Source organism: Gorilla gorilla, chromosome X, assembly GCF_029281585.2.
Source record: "Gorilla gorilla gorilla isolate KB3781 chromosome X, NHGRI_mGorGor1-v2.1_pri, whole genome shotgun sequence".
Taxonomy (NCBI): domain Eukaryota; kingdom Metazoa; phylum Chordata; class Mammalia; order Primates; family Hominidae; genus Gorilla; species Gorilla gorilla.
Genome location: NC_073247.2, coordinates 13,567,166 through 13,585,552, shown reverse-complemented (window position 1 = coordinate 13,585,552; position 18,387 = coordinate 13,567,166). Strand labels below are relative to the sequence as shown.

Here is an 18,387-nt window from a genome sequence, read left to right as displayed (position 1 = left end):
CTGAGGCAGGAGAATTGCTTGAACCCGGGAGGTGGAGGTTGCAGTGAGCCAAGATCACACCACTTCACTCCACCCTGGACGACAGAGTGACATTCCATCTCAAATAATAATAATAATAATAATAAATTCATTAGAGACAGGGTGTCACTCTGTTGCCCAGGCTGGAGTGCAGTGGTGCGATCATAGCTCACTGCAGCCTCAAACTTCTGGGTTCAAGCGATTGTCCAGCCTCAGCCTCCTGAGTAGCTGGGACTACAGGTGGGCACCATGAGGCATGGCTTGTTATTATTATTATTATTATTATTAACTTTTTGTGGAGATGGGTTCTGCTATGTTCCCAAGGATGATCTCGAACACTTCACCTCAAGCAATCTTCCCGCCCTGACCTCCCAAAGTGCTGGGATGACAGGCTTGAGCTCCTGTGCCTGGCCCGGTGTGTGATTTATTTATTTATTTATTTATTTATTTATTTATTTATTTATTTATTCTTGAGACGGAATCTCGCTCTGTGGCCTAGGCTGGAGTGCAGTGGCACGATCTCGGCTCACTGCAAGTTCCCCCTACAGGTTCACACCATTCTCCTGCCTCAGCCTCCCGAGTAGCTGGGACTACGGGCGCCCACCACCACACCCGGCTAATTTTTTGTATTTTTAGTAGAGACAGGGTTTCACCGTGTTAGCCAGGATGGTCTCAATCTCCTGACCTCCTGATCCGCCCACCTGGACCTCCCAAAATGCTGGGATTACAGGCGTGAGCCACCGCACCCAGCCCCAGTGTGTGATTTTTATGCAATGAAATTTTGTCCCTCTAAACTCAGATCCAAAACAAATACTTAACTTCTTAACAAATACTTAACTTCCTCCTCTCTTGCCCCATAAAAAAAAAAAAAAGGAAAAAAGGATAAATGAACCAAGAAATTCTTGTTTTAATGATTATATGTTTAACTATAATGTTAGGACAAACAATTCAGCTTGCCTCTATTTCCATTATTGATTTCAACAAAATACATAGATGTGTTAGGCTTTATTTTAATATGGCATTATTGATACAGTCAAAGTGTACACATTGTTTTAAAAGCATCATTACCACACCAACATAGTGCACTTGAAATGATAAAAATGTACTTGGGCTATGAAGAAAGCCAAGCCACCTTCTAATCAAGTGCCATCTGTTCCCAGATATACAGGTTTATGGCAGTGCTTTTCAACCAAGGGTGATTTTGCCCCAAGACAACCCTTGGCAATATCCGAAGACACCTTTGATTATCACAAATGGGGCAGTGGGTGCTTCTGGTATCTGGTGGGTGGAGGCCAGGGACAGTGCTCAACACCCTGCAGTGCACAGGATGGCCCATCACAGGTAGTCATCCATCCTACCTTCAATGTCCATAGTGCCGAGGTCAGGTAACTCTGTCTTAGCATGAAATATTCTATCTATCTACCTACCTATCTACCTATCTATCTATCTATCTATCTATCTATCTATCCATCATCTATCCGTCCTTCTACCTATTTCATCTATCATCTATCTATCTATCTATCTATCTATCTATCTATCTATCATCTATCTATCTATATCTATCTATCATCTGTCTGTCTGTCTGTCTGTCTATCCATCCATAATCTACGGCAGTGGTTTGCAACCAGGCATCAGGTGTTCCTTAGTCCCCAAGGGACAGTTGGTGATGTATGGAGATATTTTAGGTCATGATGACTCTGGGGTGGAGGGTGTGCTTCTGGTATATGGTGGCTGCAGCCCCGGGATGCTGCTCAACACCCTACAGTGCACAGGACACCCCACCACAGATTAGCTTTCATCTTGCCTTAAATGTTACTACTGCTGAGGTCAAGTAACCCTGTCTTAGCATGTAAGATTTTGCCTATCCATTTACCTATCTATTTATCCATTCATTCATTCCTGTATACCTAACCTATCCATCCATCCTTATCTCTTATGTATCTATTCATTCATGCATCCACCCATATCTATCTATCTATCTATCTATCTATTTATCTGCCTACCTACCTATGGCAGTTGTTTACAACCAGGGAGATTTTATTCCAAGGAGATATTTGGCTATGTCTGGCAACATTTTTTTGGTTGTCACAAATGGGATGAATGTTACTGGCATCTGGTGGGTGGAGCCCGGAGATGCTGCTCAACACCCTACAGTGCACGGGACAGACTCACCACAGAGAATCCTCCATCCAGCCTTAAATGTCCCTAGTACTGAAGCCAAGAAACCCTATCTTAGTATGAAAATGTTGGTCTATCTATATACCTGCTTATCCATCCATCCATGTCTATCTACCTAACCTATCCATCCATTCATTCTTATCTCTTATGTATCCATCTATTCATCCATCCATCCATCTATCCATCCATTTATCCATCCGTATCTATCTGTCTATCTGTCTACTCATCTATCTAGCTAGCTAGCTATGGTAGTTGTTTGCAACCAAGGAGATTTTACTCCCAGGAGACATTTGGCTGTGTCTGGCAACATTTTGTGGTTATCACAGATGGGATGGATGCTACTGGCATCTGGTGGGTGGAGTCTGGGAACACTGCTCAACACCCTACAGTTCACAGGATGGCCCCATCACAGAGAATCTTCTAGCCGCAAATGTCCCTAGTGCCAAGGTTGAGAAACCCTGAGCTAGGTTCAAAAAAGGGCTAATATCTCTTTAATAAGCGTTTCAAAAAATAGAGGACCCAGATAGTAGAAGAAAGGTAAAATGGAGTCCAACTAAATTCACAGTGCAATGGTGGAGAACCCCTGGATTGTGCTGTCTTCAGCACTCAGTAGCTCGAGCAGGAAAGCCTCTCACCGTGGGTCCCTCCCCAGGGTAGGAGCAAAATCAGCGTCCAAGGTTTTCTTCTGCACAGTTGTGTCTGGCCTCCCAGGACTCTTTTCAATTCAGGAAAAGGGCTGAGATGCCTTTTCCCTGCCTGTATTTTATACTTTAGATGTCTGGGTGGTGCCCTGAAGAGCTTGCACAATCAATCCAGAAGAACCATGTACCCAATTTACCCAGGAATGCCTTCCAGCTTAGCAAATGTGCTGCCACATAGAGAACTGTTTTCCATTGAGTTTGGCATGGTGGAGGCAATTTTGAATGGATAACAGTATAAGAATGCAGTTCCAGTAAGATTTTTGAGTCATTCCATTAATGTCTCCATATAAATCCTAAATAAATTATAAACCATTATTTCTGTCACTTCATTCTTAGTAAATTCTGACTATATTCTTAGTAAAGTGTAATTGAACAAACCATGTGCATTTTGTCAAAGAGCAGGCTCTGCCCTGCTATTTAAAAATACAAATATTGAGCCAGGCGCAGTGGCTCATGCCTGTAATCCCAGCACTTTGGGAGGCCGAGGTGGGTGGATTGCTTGAGGTCAGGAGTTCAAGACCAGCCTGACCAATATGGTGAAACCCCGTCTCTACTCAAAATACAAAAATTAGCAGGGCGTGGTGGCCTATGCCTGTAGACCCAGCTACTCAGAAGGCTGAGGCAGGAGAATCATTTGAACCTGGGAGGCGGAGGTTGCAGTGAGCCGAGATCAGGCCACTGCACTCCAGCCTGGGTGACAGAGCGAGACTCCATCTCAAAAAACAAAAACAAAAACAAATATCAGAGCCTCGTTTCTTGAAGCTGAATCTCTCACGACGCACAGGCATCTGTGGCTTTGAGATTTGCTCAGTTGATTCTGATGACAACTGGGCTAGGGGTCACTGTTAATGGAAGCCTCAGAATGTTTACAGACACATGCTACCATACTCATTTTTGGATTCAAATTCCAAGGCACATTTAAATGTCCTTGCCTGTCCCACACCTGTTAAATTCCTTACCAAGTTACATTGACTTGATTCTCACTCATGGCCCACAAAACAGTGTATATGGTCATCGTTAATCATTGATTTTATTACAATGATTAGGTTGAATGTAATCACAACTGGGCTTATTTTAAAAGATCTATGACACTGTCTTAGACATGCCATTAGAAAAATGGAGTCTTGCCAGGTATGGTGGCTCATGCCTGTAATCCCAGCACTTTGGGAGACCAAGGCAGAAGGATCACTTAAGTCCAGGAGTTCAAACTCAGTCTGGACAACATAGCAAGATCCCTTCTCTACAAAATAAAAAATAAAAAAAACTCCATCCAGGCATATTGGTGTATTGTTGTAGTCCAAGCTACTCAGGAGGCTGAGATGGAAGTGTCCCTTGAGTCCAGGAGATCGAGACTACAGTTAGCTATGATTGCACCACTGCACTCCAGCCTGGGTGACAAACAAGATCTCAGTTCTTAAAAAAAAAAAAAAAAAAAGAAAGTGTGGTATTTAGGAAATATTAAGGCTCCCATTATAATGTATGTGTAATTGAGAATTCAATAGGGACAATTTTAAAAGTGAGAACTTTCTCAATCTTTTCACTGGATTATTCAACATATTAGTTCCAAATAACTAAAGGATACTTCAGTATTTATAAAACTCTTACATACATAATGAAGATTTTCCTATCATCCTTTCTAGTTTGCCTCTGTTAAACCTTTTTGTAATTATTAACTCGGCAGTGCTTGGACTTCATGGGGAAGAATGACACACCAGCCTTAAGGTTTTAGCTAGTGAGTGTTATTCAGCTTTAATTACAAATTCTAGAAAACCTGTTATACCAATAGGGCCAGCTTCTGAAGATCCCTATTTTAGCCTTAAAACTCACCTTGAAACTCTGGGCATAACCATAATTACATGACCTTATTAGAGTTGCTTTTCTGACTCTTGCCCAAAACTGGGATACAACAGCTTTAAAAAAAGAAATTGCCAAGAGTAGAAACTGTGTCTAAAGCATTTTCTCCAGGAATAATTTAACATCTTTATAAGGTTGACCCAGATTCATCACCATCTCCATGACTGTAGCATTTTATCTGATTTTGTTGTTACAATGACCTCTGTAATGACCACCATGCAAATACTTCATCCACACACACTTGCAGGAATGGGATTGACGTCTTTGACTACATTTCATGTCCTTGAACCCATGGTCAGGCCAGCCTAACATCAGATTCAACAGGGAGTTCTTATTTGCAGTCAATCACTTTCCACAACCTTCTCCAGGCTGTAAAAACCACTGGGCATTCTGCAATAGTAGCCACCTGAGCTGATGCATCACAGAAACACCTATTTTTGTGTTATTGCAGTGACCTAATGCCACACTAGAGCATTTGGGAAACTGACATCTTAATTGTTTTTCTTTTTTTTCTGTAGTTTTGATAGCAGAATCAAGGTGTTTGCCAATGGGACCCTGGTGGTGAAATCAGTGACGGACAAAGATGCTGGAGATTACCTGTGCATAGCTCGAAATAAGGTTGGTGATGACTACGTGGTGCTCAAGGTGGATGTGGTGATGAAACCGGCCAAGATTGAACACAAGGAGGAGAACGACCACAAAGTCTTCTACGGGGGTGACCTGAAAGTGGACTGTGTGGCCACCGGGCTTCCCAATCCCGAGATCTCCTGGAGCCTCCCAGACGGGAGTCTGGTGAACTCCTTCATGCAGTCGGATGACAGCGGTGGACGCACCAAGCGCTATGTCGTCTTCAACAATGGGACACTCTACTTTAACGAAGTGGGGATGAGGGAGGAAGGAGACTACACCTGCTTTGCTGAAAATCAGGTCGGGAAGGACGAGATGAGAGTCAGAGTCAAGGTGGTGACAGCGCCCGCCACCATCCGGAACAAGACTTACTTGGCGGTTCAGGTGCCCTATGGAGACGTGGTCACTGTAGCCTGTGAGGCCAAAGGAGAACCCATGCCCAAGGTGACTTGGTTGTCCCCAACCAACAAGGTGATCCCCACCTCCTCTGAGAAGTATCAGATATACCAAGATGGCACTCTCCTTATTCAGAAAGCCCAGCGTTCTGACAGCGGCAACTACACCTGCTTGGTCAGGAACAGCGCGGGAGAGGATAGGAAGACGGTGTGGATTCACGTCAACGTCCAGCCACCCAAGATCAACGGTAACCCCAACCCCATCACCACCGTGCGGGAGATAGCAGCCGGGGGCAGTCGGAAACTGATTGACTGCAAAGCTGAAGGCATCCCCACCCCGAGGGTGTTATGGGCTTTTCCCGAGGGTGTGGTTCTGCCAGCTCCATACTATGGAAACCGGGTCACTGTCCATGGCAACGGTTCCCTCGACATCAGGAGTCTGAGGAAGAGCGACTCCGTCCAGCTGGTATGCATGGCACGCAACGAGGGAGGGGAGGCCAGGTTGATCGTGCAGCTCACTGTCCTGGAGCCCATGGAGAAACCCATCTTCCACGACCCGATCAGCGAGAAGATCACAGCCATGGCGGGCCACACCATCAGCCTCAACTGCTCTGCCGCGGGGACCCCGACACCCAGCCTGGTGTGGGTCCTTCCCAATGGCACCGATCTGCAGAGTGGACAGCAGCTGCAGCGCTTCTACCACAAGGCTGACGGCATGCTACACATTAGCGGTCTCTCCTCGGTGGATGCTGGGGCCTACCGCTGCGTGGCCCACAATGCCGCTGGCCACACGGAGAGGCTGGTCTCCCTGAAGGTGGGACTGAAGCCGGAAGCAAACAAGCAGTATCATAACCTGGTCAGCATCATCAATGGTGAGACCCTGAAGCTCCCCTGCACCCCTCCCGGGGCTGGGCAAGGACGTTTCTCCTGGACGCTCCCCAATGGCATGCATCTGGAAGGCCCCCAAACCCTGGGACGCATTTCTCTTCTGGACAATGGCACCCTCACGGTTCGTGAGGCCTCGGTGTTTGACAGGGGTACCTATGTATGCAGGATGGAGACGGAGTACGGCCCTTCGGTCACCAGCATCCCCGTGATTGTGATCGCCTATCCTCCCCGGATCACCAGCGAGCCCACCCCAGTCATCTACACCCGGCCCGGGAACACCGTGAAACTGAACTGCATGGCTATGGGGATTCCCAAAGCTGACATCACGTGGGAGTTACCGGATAAGTCGCATCTGAAGGCAGGGGTTCAGGCTCGTCTGTATGGAAACAGATTTCTTCACCCCCAGGGATCACTGACCATCCAGCATGCCACACAGAGAGACGCCGGCTTCTACAAGTGCATGGCAAAAAACATTCTCGGCAGTGACTCCAAGACAACTTACATCCACGTCTTCTGAAATGTGGATTCCAGAATGATTGCTTAGGAACTGACAACAAAGCGGGGTTTGTAAGGGAAGCCAGGTTGGGGAATCGGAGCTCTTAAATAATGTGTCACAGTGCATGGTGGCCCCCGGTGGGTTTCAAGTTGAGGTTGATCTTGATCTACAATTGTCGAGAAAAGGAAGCAATGCAGACACGAGAAGGAGGGCTCAGCCTTGCTGGGAACTTTCTTTTGTGTTTACATCATGCCAGAGGCTTCATTCAGGGTATCTGTGCTCTGACTGCAATTTTTATTTTTTTGCAAATGCCACTCGACTGCCTTCATAAGCGTCCATAGGATATCTGAGGAACATTCATCAAAAATAAGCCATAGACATGAACAACACCTCACTACCCCATTGAAGATGCATCACCTAGTTAACCTGCTGCAGTTTTTACATGATAGACCTTGTTCCAGATTGACAAGTCATCTTTCAGTTATTTCCTCTGTCACTTCAAAACTCCAGCTTGCCCAATAAGGATTTAGAACCAGAGTGACTGATATATATATATATATTTTAATTCAGAGTTACATACATACACCTACCATTTTATATGAAAAAAGAAAAACATTTCTTCCTGGAACTCACTTTTTATATAATGTTTTATATATTTTTTTTCCTTTCAAATCAGACGATGAGACTAGAAGGAGAAATACTTTCTGTCTTATTAAAATTAATAAATTATTGGTCTTTACAAGACTTGGATACATTACAGCAGACATGGAAATACAATTTTAAAAAATTTCTCTCCAACCTCCTTCAAATTCAGTCACCACTGTTATATTACCTTCTCCAGGAACCCTGCAGTGGGGAAGGCTGTGATATTAGATTTACTTGTATGCAAAGTTTTTGTTGAAAGCTGTGCTCAGAGGAGGTGAGAGGAGAGGAAGGAGAAAACTGCATCATAACTTTACAGAACTGAATCTAGAGTCTTCCCCGAAAAGCCCAGAAACTTCTCTGCAGTATGTGACTTGTCCATCTGGTCTAAGGTGGCTGCTTCTTCCCCAGCCATGAGTCAGTTTGTGCCCATGAATAATACAAGACCTGTTATTTCCATGACTGCTTTACTGTATTTTTAAGGTCAATATACTGTACATTTGATAATAAAATAATATTCTCCCAAAAACCGGGCAGTGATGACAATGCTATTTTCAAGGACAAAAGAGGGTCACATGAATTTGGGTTTCCATCAGAGCAGTTGAAAAAACTGCTTTCATTCACTTTCTCTCAATGATTAGCTTCTCTACACATTTTTAACAGGCAAGGAAACTGAGTCAAAGGCAATGCTTCTGATGACAGATTTGGCAGGCAGGAAGGCAGGGTTTGAGTGTCACTTGCATGTAGTGACAATTTCAGTATGCAGCAAGACAGTGTGGGGACTGAGAAGCAGTGCTCTAGGAAATCCTTCAGGATTTTTCTTTTTTAATTTTTGTCAAAGTGACATCTGGAAATACATGTACTGGTGTTCCACAAATATGCAAAACTGTCCTTCTTTTGCTTCCCCTGAGAGGAAGGAAAAAGGCAAACAAGATAAACATATGGGAAAAATATGACTGTCAGCATTTCAAGAAATGCACTGTCGCCAATTGTTAAAGAATGTTGGTCATTGAAACTAAAGAATGCATTTTTTTTTAACTCTGTGGGAGGCATAGAGCCTGTCTCTCATTCATGAATCCACTTATTTGCTTAAATATGTCTGCACAGCCCTTACTGTGTGCTGGATATCAAGAGAGGCCTGAGGAGGCAAAGAGGTGGAGGAGGAGGTGGTGCTTGGAGTGTTTATCCTCAATAGACAGGCTCTTCAGATGGTGCAGGGTCTCTCAAAATGCACGTGAATGACATTTGGGGCTGGATGATTCTCTGGGCTGGGGTGTCCTGTGTAGGGTGTTGAGCAGCATCCCTGGGCTCTACCCGCCAGATACTAGTACCCTCCCACCCCCCCAAAATTGTGATGACCAAAAATGTCTCTGGACATTGCCAAATGCCCCTTTAGGGGGTGCAAACTTGCTCCTAGCTGAGAGCCACTGACATAAAGGATAGATTAGATTGGTAGATAGATAACTGACAGATGACTGATATAGATAGATAAGTGATACATAGATGGTAGATAGATGACAGATAGATAAATGATTGATAGATATAAAGTGATAGATGATAGGTTGATAATAGATATGGATAGGAGACATAAATAGATAAGGATTGATACAGATAGATGATTTATAGATATAAATAGATAATAGATGTGGAAAGGAGTAAGATAGGTAGATAGATAGATAATAGATGGTTGGATGGATGATAGATAGATAGATAGATAAATGATGGATGGTTGGATGGATGATAGATAGATAGATAAATGATGGATGGTTGGATGGATGATAGATACACAGATAGATAAAGGATGGATAGTTGGGTGGATGATAGATAGGTATATAGATAAATAGATGATGGATGTTTGGATGAATTATAGATAGATGACAGATAATAAATGGTTGAATGGATGATCAATAGATGGATAGATACATAGACTGATGATAGAAGGTTGGGTGAATTAGATAGGTAATTGGGTAGATGACAGAGGGGTAGATAGAAAAATAGATGATGGCTGGTTGGATGGGTGATAGATGGATGGATAATAGATAGATAGATAGATAGATACATAGATACATAGATAGATAGATACATAGATACATAGATAGATACATAGAGATAGATAGATAGATAGATAGATAGATAGATAGATAGATAGATAGATAGATGATAGATAGATGATAGATAGATAGATACATACATACATAGATGATAGATAGATATAGATAGATGATAGATAGATATAGATAGATGATAGATGATAGATAGATAGATATAGATAGATAGATAGATACATACATAGATACATAGATACATAGATGATGGATGACTGGATGGGTAATAGAGTTTCTCATACTGAGGATTTCTCAGCCTCAGCACTATGGACATCTGGGGCTGGAGAATTCTCTGTGGTGGGACTGTCCTGTGCACTGTAGGGTGTTGAGCAGCATCCCTGGGCTCCACCCACCAGATGCCAGGAGCATCCCCCACCCCAGTGTGATAATAAAAAATGTCTCTAGACATAGCCACATTCTCCCCATGAGGCTGTACCGTCCCTGGTTGGAAAACACTGTGCTAGGTAAATACATGCAGCAAAGGGTTTTAGAAACACGTTCATTTGGACAGCCTGCTTCAGCGCATGATGTGGAAACTGAGATCTGAGGAGGTAAATTCTCCTAGGTGTAGATAATGTTTCTGCAGGACATACCTTGGTGCAATTTTACCTGGAAAAAAATGGTAAAAACATCCTCTCAACCCAAACTTCTGCGTTCACATGACGTGATGGGCTGAAGAGGCGTTTGAAAACATTAAAAGTGGTTCAGAGGGCATTCAGATTCTAGAGGATTAAAAAACCAGGTGGGATTGTAGTCCCATTAAGAAAGAGCTACATTTTGATGACTGAGATAACATTTTTACGGAGTCAAGAATAGAAGAATGGCTGGGCAGAATGATATGGACAAATGGGAGGACGTGTTCTCCTGGCGGCAAAAACATCATGAAGAAAGTTTGAGCCTCAAGCAAGGAGACCTTGGGTCTAGTGATAGATAAAACGTAATAGTGGTGCAGGCCCATAGTCACAGCTACTCAAGAGGCTGAGGTAGGAGGATCACTTGAGCCCAAGAGTTTGAGGCTGCTGTGAGCTATGATCACACCACTGCACTACAGCCTGGGTGATAAAGAGACCCTGTTTCTGAACATTAAAAAGTAATAATTTTTTAAAAACAATAGACATATTTGGACTAGAGTCTAAAATGTGTTTCATTTGGGGTTGAACGTGGTAGGATATTGTAATTGGCTGAATAACATTCTGCAAAAGAATCATCTCTACCTGGAACCTGTCAGTGCAACCTTATTTGGAAAGAGTCTGCAGATGTGATCACGTGAAGGATCTGGAAATGAGATTATTCTGAATAAGGATGGGTCCTAAATGCCATAAGTGTCACTATAAGAGACAGATGAGGGGACACAGACACAGAGGGGGAGGTCACGTGGAGACAGAGACAGAGACTGGAGTAACATGGCCACAAGCCCAGGGATTCCTGGAGTCCCCAGGAGCTGGAAGAGGCAGGAAGGATCCTCCCCTAGAACATCCAGAGGGAACTGCATACAATTGTAGTGTATTGAGCAGTGGCCCCCAAAATATATGCCCATATTCTGACTCCCAGAACTGGGAAATGGGACCTTATTTGGGAAATACGGTCTTTGCAGGTATAATTAAGGTAAAGCTCTTGAGATGAGATCATCCTGGATTAGATGGGCCTTAAATCCAATGACAGGTGTCTGTTTAAGAGACAAAAGAGGAGGCACAGACACAGGAGAAGGCCACGTGGAGATGGAGGCAGAGACTACAGTGATGCCCAGGGATGCCTGGAGCCACCAGGAGCTGGGAGAGGCAGGAAGGATCCTCCTCTAGAGCCTCCAGAGGGAGCATGGCCCTGAGACACCTTGATCTCAGACTTCTGGTCTCCAGAGCTGGGAGAGAGTTCATTTCTTTTAAGCCCCTATTTTGAGGTGATTGGTTACAGACGCCCTAAGAAATAAATGCAAATATTTAAAATTTTCTTGTAGGGATGGTTATAATGAGAGGTACTTAGCACCTCATGACTTAGGTAAAATAAGAGCCATTTAAACCAGTTTGTCCAGAACACGAAGGTGTGTGATTTGAGCGGATCATTAAACAGAATCACATATGGCTGTATCATTGTTTGTAAATACTATAATAACTAGAAGATAGTTGTTGTTTTTCTCCCTAAATGGATAAGTTCTAACATCTGGTATATGTGCTTGTAAATCTGTGGACGCAAGCAAAATCCCTAGCTAACAGTCCATTGTCACCATTTAATTACTCTCAGGCCCTCACAGAAAAACAAAACTTCAACCAGGCTCTAGTCCTTGAAGTCTGGTTTGTAATTGCAAAGGCAGCTCTTGTTTCAATGAAGCTTGGCTGAATGTGGGACAAGGTGAGGAAGACCCCAACCCTGCTGCTGAATTCAATCTGCAAGACACTGAACCCCACAAGATCCTTTTCTGCACTTTTGTCATTTAAGACTCAAGTCTCACCTGTAATCCCAGAACTTTGGGAGACCAAGGCCTGCAGATTGCTTGAGTCCAGGAGTTCAAGACCAGCCTGGGAAACATAGCAAGATCCCATCTCTACAGAGAATACAAAAATTAGCTGGGCGTGGTGGTGCACGCCTGTAGTCCCAACTACTCTGGAGACTGAGGTAGGAGAATCACTTGAGCTCGAGAGGTTGAGGCTGTAGTAAGCCAAGATCGCACCACTGCACTCCAGCCTGGGTGACAGAGCAAGACGGTCTCCAAAAATAAGAAAAGGATCCAAGTCTTTTGGAGGTGGAAGTTCAGTAACAGATTAATGATGAAACTAAGAGGGGTAGTGTTAGTGAGTTCCTGGATGGCCAGCACAAACTGACTCTGTTTTGGAAAAAAAAACAAACGTTGGTTTACCTTCATCCTGAGAGGCTGTTCAGCTTCCTTTTTAGCAGTATTTTTTTTTGTGTGTGTTCTAATTGTTAGAACACAAGAAACCTTTGGTTCTTGTTGGCTTTATGTTATCATCTCCTGGATTGATTTAAACATCCTCATGTCCAAGTGTCTTCATTTCCTGGGACTGAGATTGCAAATGACCACAGAACTGGTGGCTTAAAACAACAGGAATTGATTATCTCACAGTTCTGGAGACCAGCAGTCTGAGGTCAAAGTGTGGGCAGAGCTGCACTCCCTCTGGAGGTTCTAGGGGAGGATCCTTCCTGCCTCTCCCAGCTCCTGGAGGCTCCAGGAATCCCTAGGCTTGAGGCCGCATCAATTCACTGTCTGCCTCCATCTCCATGTGGCCTACTCCTCTCCGTGTCTCCTGTTCTGTATCTTAGAAGGACACCTGTCATTTGATCTAGGGCCACACTAATCCAGGATGATCTCTTCTTGAGATCCTTGATTTAAGTATACCTGCAAAGCCTTTATTTCCAAATAAGGTTCCATTGACAGGTTCTGGGGTTAGGATGTGGACATATCTTTTTGGGAGACTATGGTTCAATCCATTTGTATCCAGTTCCTTCTGGAGGCTTTAAGGGAGGACCCTTCCTGCCTCTCCCAGCTCCTGTGGGCTCCAAGCATCCTTGGGCTTGTAGCCACATCACTCCAGTCTCTGCCTCCATCTCCATGTGGCCTTCTCCTCTATGTCTCCTCTTCTGTCTCTCTCTCTCTCTCTTTTTTTTTTTTTTTTTTTGAGACGGAGTTTCGCTCTGGTTGCCCAGGCTGCAGTGCAGTGGCGCAATTTCTTTTCACTGCAACCTCCACCTCCCAGGTTCAGGCAATTCTCCTGCCTCAGCCTCCCAGTCCTCTGTCTCTTATAAGGACATGTGTCCATAGATTTAGGGCTCATCTAATCCAGGATGATCTCATTTTGAGATACTTCAGTCAATTATATCTTATCTAAATAAGTTCACATTTATAAGTTCCAGAGGTTATGACATAGACATGTCTTTGGGGGCCACCATTCCACCTGTTACACCAGACTCTGACCTACAAATCAGAATCTCTGAGAGAGAAGCCTGGGTGAGTACAAAGTGCAGCAAGAATGTGATGAGGAAGCGGCATCTTTAGCGCTGGAACTCATTTGTTCCTGAAGTGGTTTGGCAAAACTATGCTGTGATTCATCACATATTTCTTATGATTTAACCCTCTGTGAGGCAACCTATTGTGCTAATTTGTGCCACATTGTGTGGTGCCTCCCCCCATGAAGACATTAGAACCTTGGTGTGGTGTTGAAATTCTTCATGCTTCTGTTTTCAAATTTGTGGAAAAGAGGAAACTTATAGGACACTTACCTCATAAGGCCATTGTGAAAATAGAAGATGAAATTCTCAGAACAAATCCTGTCCAATCACAAGTACTCAGTATATGTTGGTTATTTTCATATTTATTGCTGTCATTTCTCCAGTACTTTGAAGAGCAATGGTTTCCAAAGTGTGTTCAAGTTAAGCATCACAACCACTCTTGGGAGAGTTGAATTCTGAAGAAGCGTGCTTAGATATGACCACTGTAATAGTGTAGGATAGGAGCACTGGTATAGGTCCAATCCTACACCATCCAACTTCAGCTGCAGCTTATGCATCCTAAGCCATGTAGCAGAACCAAAACTAGAAACCAAAACTAGAACCAACGTGTGTGCTGTGCTGTGTTGTGCCTAACCATGGAGCTTTGGGAAAACATGGCCGATCAAACAAGGTTTTGAGTGGATGGGACACTTGGGAAAACATGGCCAATTAAACAAGGCTTTGAGTGGATGAGGAGCCTTGGAAAAGCATGGCCGATCAACAAGGCTTTGGGTGGATGGAAAGTCTTGGGAAAACATAGCTGATCAAACAAGGCTTTGGGTGGATGGGAGACTTGGGAAAACATGGTTAACCAAACAAGGCTTTGAGAGGATGAAAAGCCTTGGGAAAACATGGCCAATCAAACAAAGCTTTGAGTGGATTAGGAGCCTTGGAAAAACATGGTCCCTGAAACAAAACTTTGAGTGAATGAAGAGCCTTGGGAAAACATGGCCAATCAAACAAGGCTTTGGGTGGATAGGGAGCTTTGGGAAAACATGGCTGACCCAATAAGATTTCAAGTGAATGAGACACAAGCTTGAATTTAGGTCCTGTTCTTTAATAGCTGTGGTAGTGTAGATGTCATCTACTTAAACTTCTGTTTCTTTGTGTGTGTCAAATGGGGATGACACCACTCACTTTACTGGGCCATTGGGAAAACCACTGCATATAGCTGGTGGGACAATACTTGAAAGTTCCATTAAAAAGAAGAAGAAAAACACTGAAGCTGTGTCCACTCCCTGGTAGGGTAGCATAAATTATCTGAAAGAAAAACGCACCTTTTTTGATTTAGAAAACACTCTATGATGCTTTCTAATTAGGTAAATAGAAAAAACTTCAGGGGCTAAATAGTCAGAGTATTTTCAGTCAAGGGGAATTACTATATGGTGTTGTCTGCAGAGGGAAAGGAAGGGCTGAGGAGCCCAACTAGAGCAGTAGGCACCCCAGAGAGTGAGTTGCAGAGTGAAGATATATCAGTTGTGGCTGCAACGTTGCTGCCCAAGGCTGAAACAGAGGAGATGCACCCACCTTCCATTCCTCCCACTTCTCCTCCAAACTCCTGCTAACCTGTCCCGTTGCTGACTTCAGTAACAAGCCGGCTAATAGAAGCTCTGTTGGGGATGTCCTCCTTGCCATGCAGAGCTGAAGATATACAGGAAGTAGACCAGGGAAACGGGTGACAGGAAAGCTGGTATAGAAGAGAACCACTACTCACAATGCCTGGTTGAAGACATTTGTCTAGTTTCTTCAGTGATGTGTGCACATTGACCTGGTCAGTGCCTGGAACATGGTAGGTACTAAAAAATGTCTTGAGTGGCTATAATAAAGGTATTTGAATTTTCTCTTTGGCTGGGAGATGATTATGAAGTTGACTTTATTTTGTCTTCCTCTGGGGAAAGACTTGAATTCTGAGATTTATGGCAGTAATAAGGATCACGTGGAAAATTCCTTCTTAATTTCTTCCCACTTATGCACAATTTTCATTCTCCAATATTTGCATAACTTTGGTAAAGTTCTGTGACACAAAGCAACCTTGGGTTGGTGGTGTGTTGGGACATGAAGAAAGATGGCTGCTTTCTCTTCTGTTGATGAAGACTTTGAGAGGGAAAAACAACAACCTGAATAAACGTAATATAAAGATCTGAGAGATTATCAAAATCCAGATGAAGAAGGTAAACAGTGCCTGTGGACAATTTGAAGTACTGGGAAAGACGCAAATCTGCTTGACACTCAACTTGACTCAGTGTATGCCGTCATTTAATTAAGGATAGTCCCTGGAAGGCTGGCAAAACTGGAAATCCTTAGATTGGGGTATAAAACTCTTATCTCACATCTGCCACATCATGGGTTCTCAAAAATAAGGATGCTCCTTTCCCACTATCATCTTTTCTTTGATTCCAGGAAGACATCCACTGCCATTTAACCCAATGTTATGCTTATCTGCTGGGTATCTTCAGGGATACAATTTTTTAGGTTTTTGTGATGCTTGTAGAATGCCATAAGGATAGGAAATGATTCCTGCCCTTATTATCTCTCCCTTCCCACCTGAAACCCACTAAAATGAACTACAGCATGTAAGAAAAGCAAGGGTGATCTTCATACGAGCTTTTCATAGTAGCCCAATTCTGTGCACATGTGGGAAAGTGAGTAGAACCATGATGCAAACATCCATGATATTGTCTAAGCTTTTTACGACCAAGGGACCTTTGAGAACAGTGTGGAAATTCTACGTATTCCTTTACTCTTTATATCTGTTCTATGGTAGGGTCCCACCATAACTGTCACTGTTGATTTTCTTTATACTCCAATGTCTTTTTTTCTTCCTCAACTTTTATTTACCCAATTTTCTTCTTTTTCTATCTTCAGTCCAGTCTTTTCTCTCTTCCTTCTTGAATCTCACTAGCTTCAACCATAACTTTTGTATATTAAGGGATTTTACTTATGTTTCTAACTTTTTCCTGAGTTCCGTTTCTCCTTGTTTTTCTGCAACTTGCTGCCTCTCTCTCTCTCTCTCTACTCACTAGAATCTTCCACTGTGTTCCAAACTGCATTCACCATCTGGGACAAATTAGATCATGTTCCCAATGAGCTGCTTCCTCAGATAAGAAGGAAATTATACAGATTCACTCATGACCATATGACATGTTTAGACCAGTGAAATGTAAGTGGATATGATGTAAATTTTATCCAAGCGGAGGACTCAAGACATTCCTTAACCCTGTACCTCCTGCTTTCCACCATGAGGGCAGCAGGAAATGTTTATTTTGGTTCTAAAATAGGAAGCCAGCCCGGCTGAACCCAGCAGAACCCAAATGAGCTGTAGCTGACCTGCAGCCTTCCTATCACACAAGCACATTTATTTTTGAATTGGAGTATTTGTTACTGCAGCAGAAGCTGACGTATACACCATCTTTCTTCCAAATTTAGCTTTTCCTCCTTTGCTATTTCTGTTAATGCCACCACCTCTTTTAGTTCATAAACCTAGAAGGTTTTATGACACTTACTCTCTCTTGCTTTCCTTTCAATCACTCACCAAGCTATGTTGAGATACCTTTGTAACATAGATTTTATCCTTCTATTTCTCCCTATTCCTGGTCTATCACTGCTCTGGTGCTGATACCAAGTTTGAGATCTCACTTGGATTATTGCTGATGTTGCCTACTAAAGTCTTCACCTTAATGCATTCAACACACAATACCACTAAGCTAGTCTTCTGCTCTAGAGTTCCAGTCGTGCTACTTCAGTCAAAAATCCTCAGATTGGATCTTCAAATTTACATAATAAACTCCATTACTTTGGATTAGTAAACAAGGGCTTCAGCTACCTTTCAAGTCTTCCATTTCATTTTTTACTCCATCTTTTAACACAAGAAGGATTCTTACTGTCACCCAAACATTTGTGACCTTCTATCACAGACTTTTCTCACCATCACTATCATCATCATCATCATCATCACAACCATCACAACCATCACTATCTTCACCATCATCATTGATATCATCATCATCATCCTGTTTATCAACTGCAAGGCCACTCCTCTTACTCCTCTCTCCCTTTGGCCATTGCACTTTCAGACCATGCAGGCTTAGACTGGACATCAGCAGAGGTAAAATTTTGCAAAAGCTTCCCTTTGGAAATAAAGCTTTGCCTTTTTGAAACATGCTTGGTAAACTAGAAATGAAAATCATACACCTTGTAAAAGATTTCTTTGTCTTTCTTACTCTCACTGTGCTCTCAGAATTCAGTCAACATTTACTGAGACATAGCATGGGAAAAGCACTGAGTCAGACAGTGAAATGAAAAGTGAATTGCATGGGATTCCTGTATCCCAGTGAACTTACAACACAAGTTGTAGATTCAAACATTAATTGTAACATGATAAGATAAGCATCAAATGATGTATGTACAAAGGACAAAGATTATGAAAACAATTAGATGAGAATTATCAGTTGTTGATAAATGTAAAAATAATGGTACTGGTTAAT

At 43.1% G+C, this 18,387-nt stretch overlaps 1 protein-coding gene across 2 annotated transcripts in view; it reads left to right on the top strand.

Moving 5' to 3' along the window:
• MXRA5 (matrix remodeling associated 5) overlaps positions 1-8,328 on the top strand; it is a 38,532-nt gene extending 30,204 nt beyond the window's left edge. For both annotated transcript variants that reach the window (XM_004063743.5, XM_063703160.1), the window contains exon 7: positions 5,270-8,328. In XM_004063743.5, coding sequence (XP_004063791.4) covers positions 5,270-7,178 — 1,909 coding nt within the window. In that variant the 3' untranslated portion in view covers positions 7,179-8,328. The remainder of the gene's footprint in view (positions 1-5,269) is intronic.
• The last annotated feature ends 10,059 nt before the right edge of the window (positions 8,329-18,387 follow it).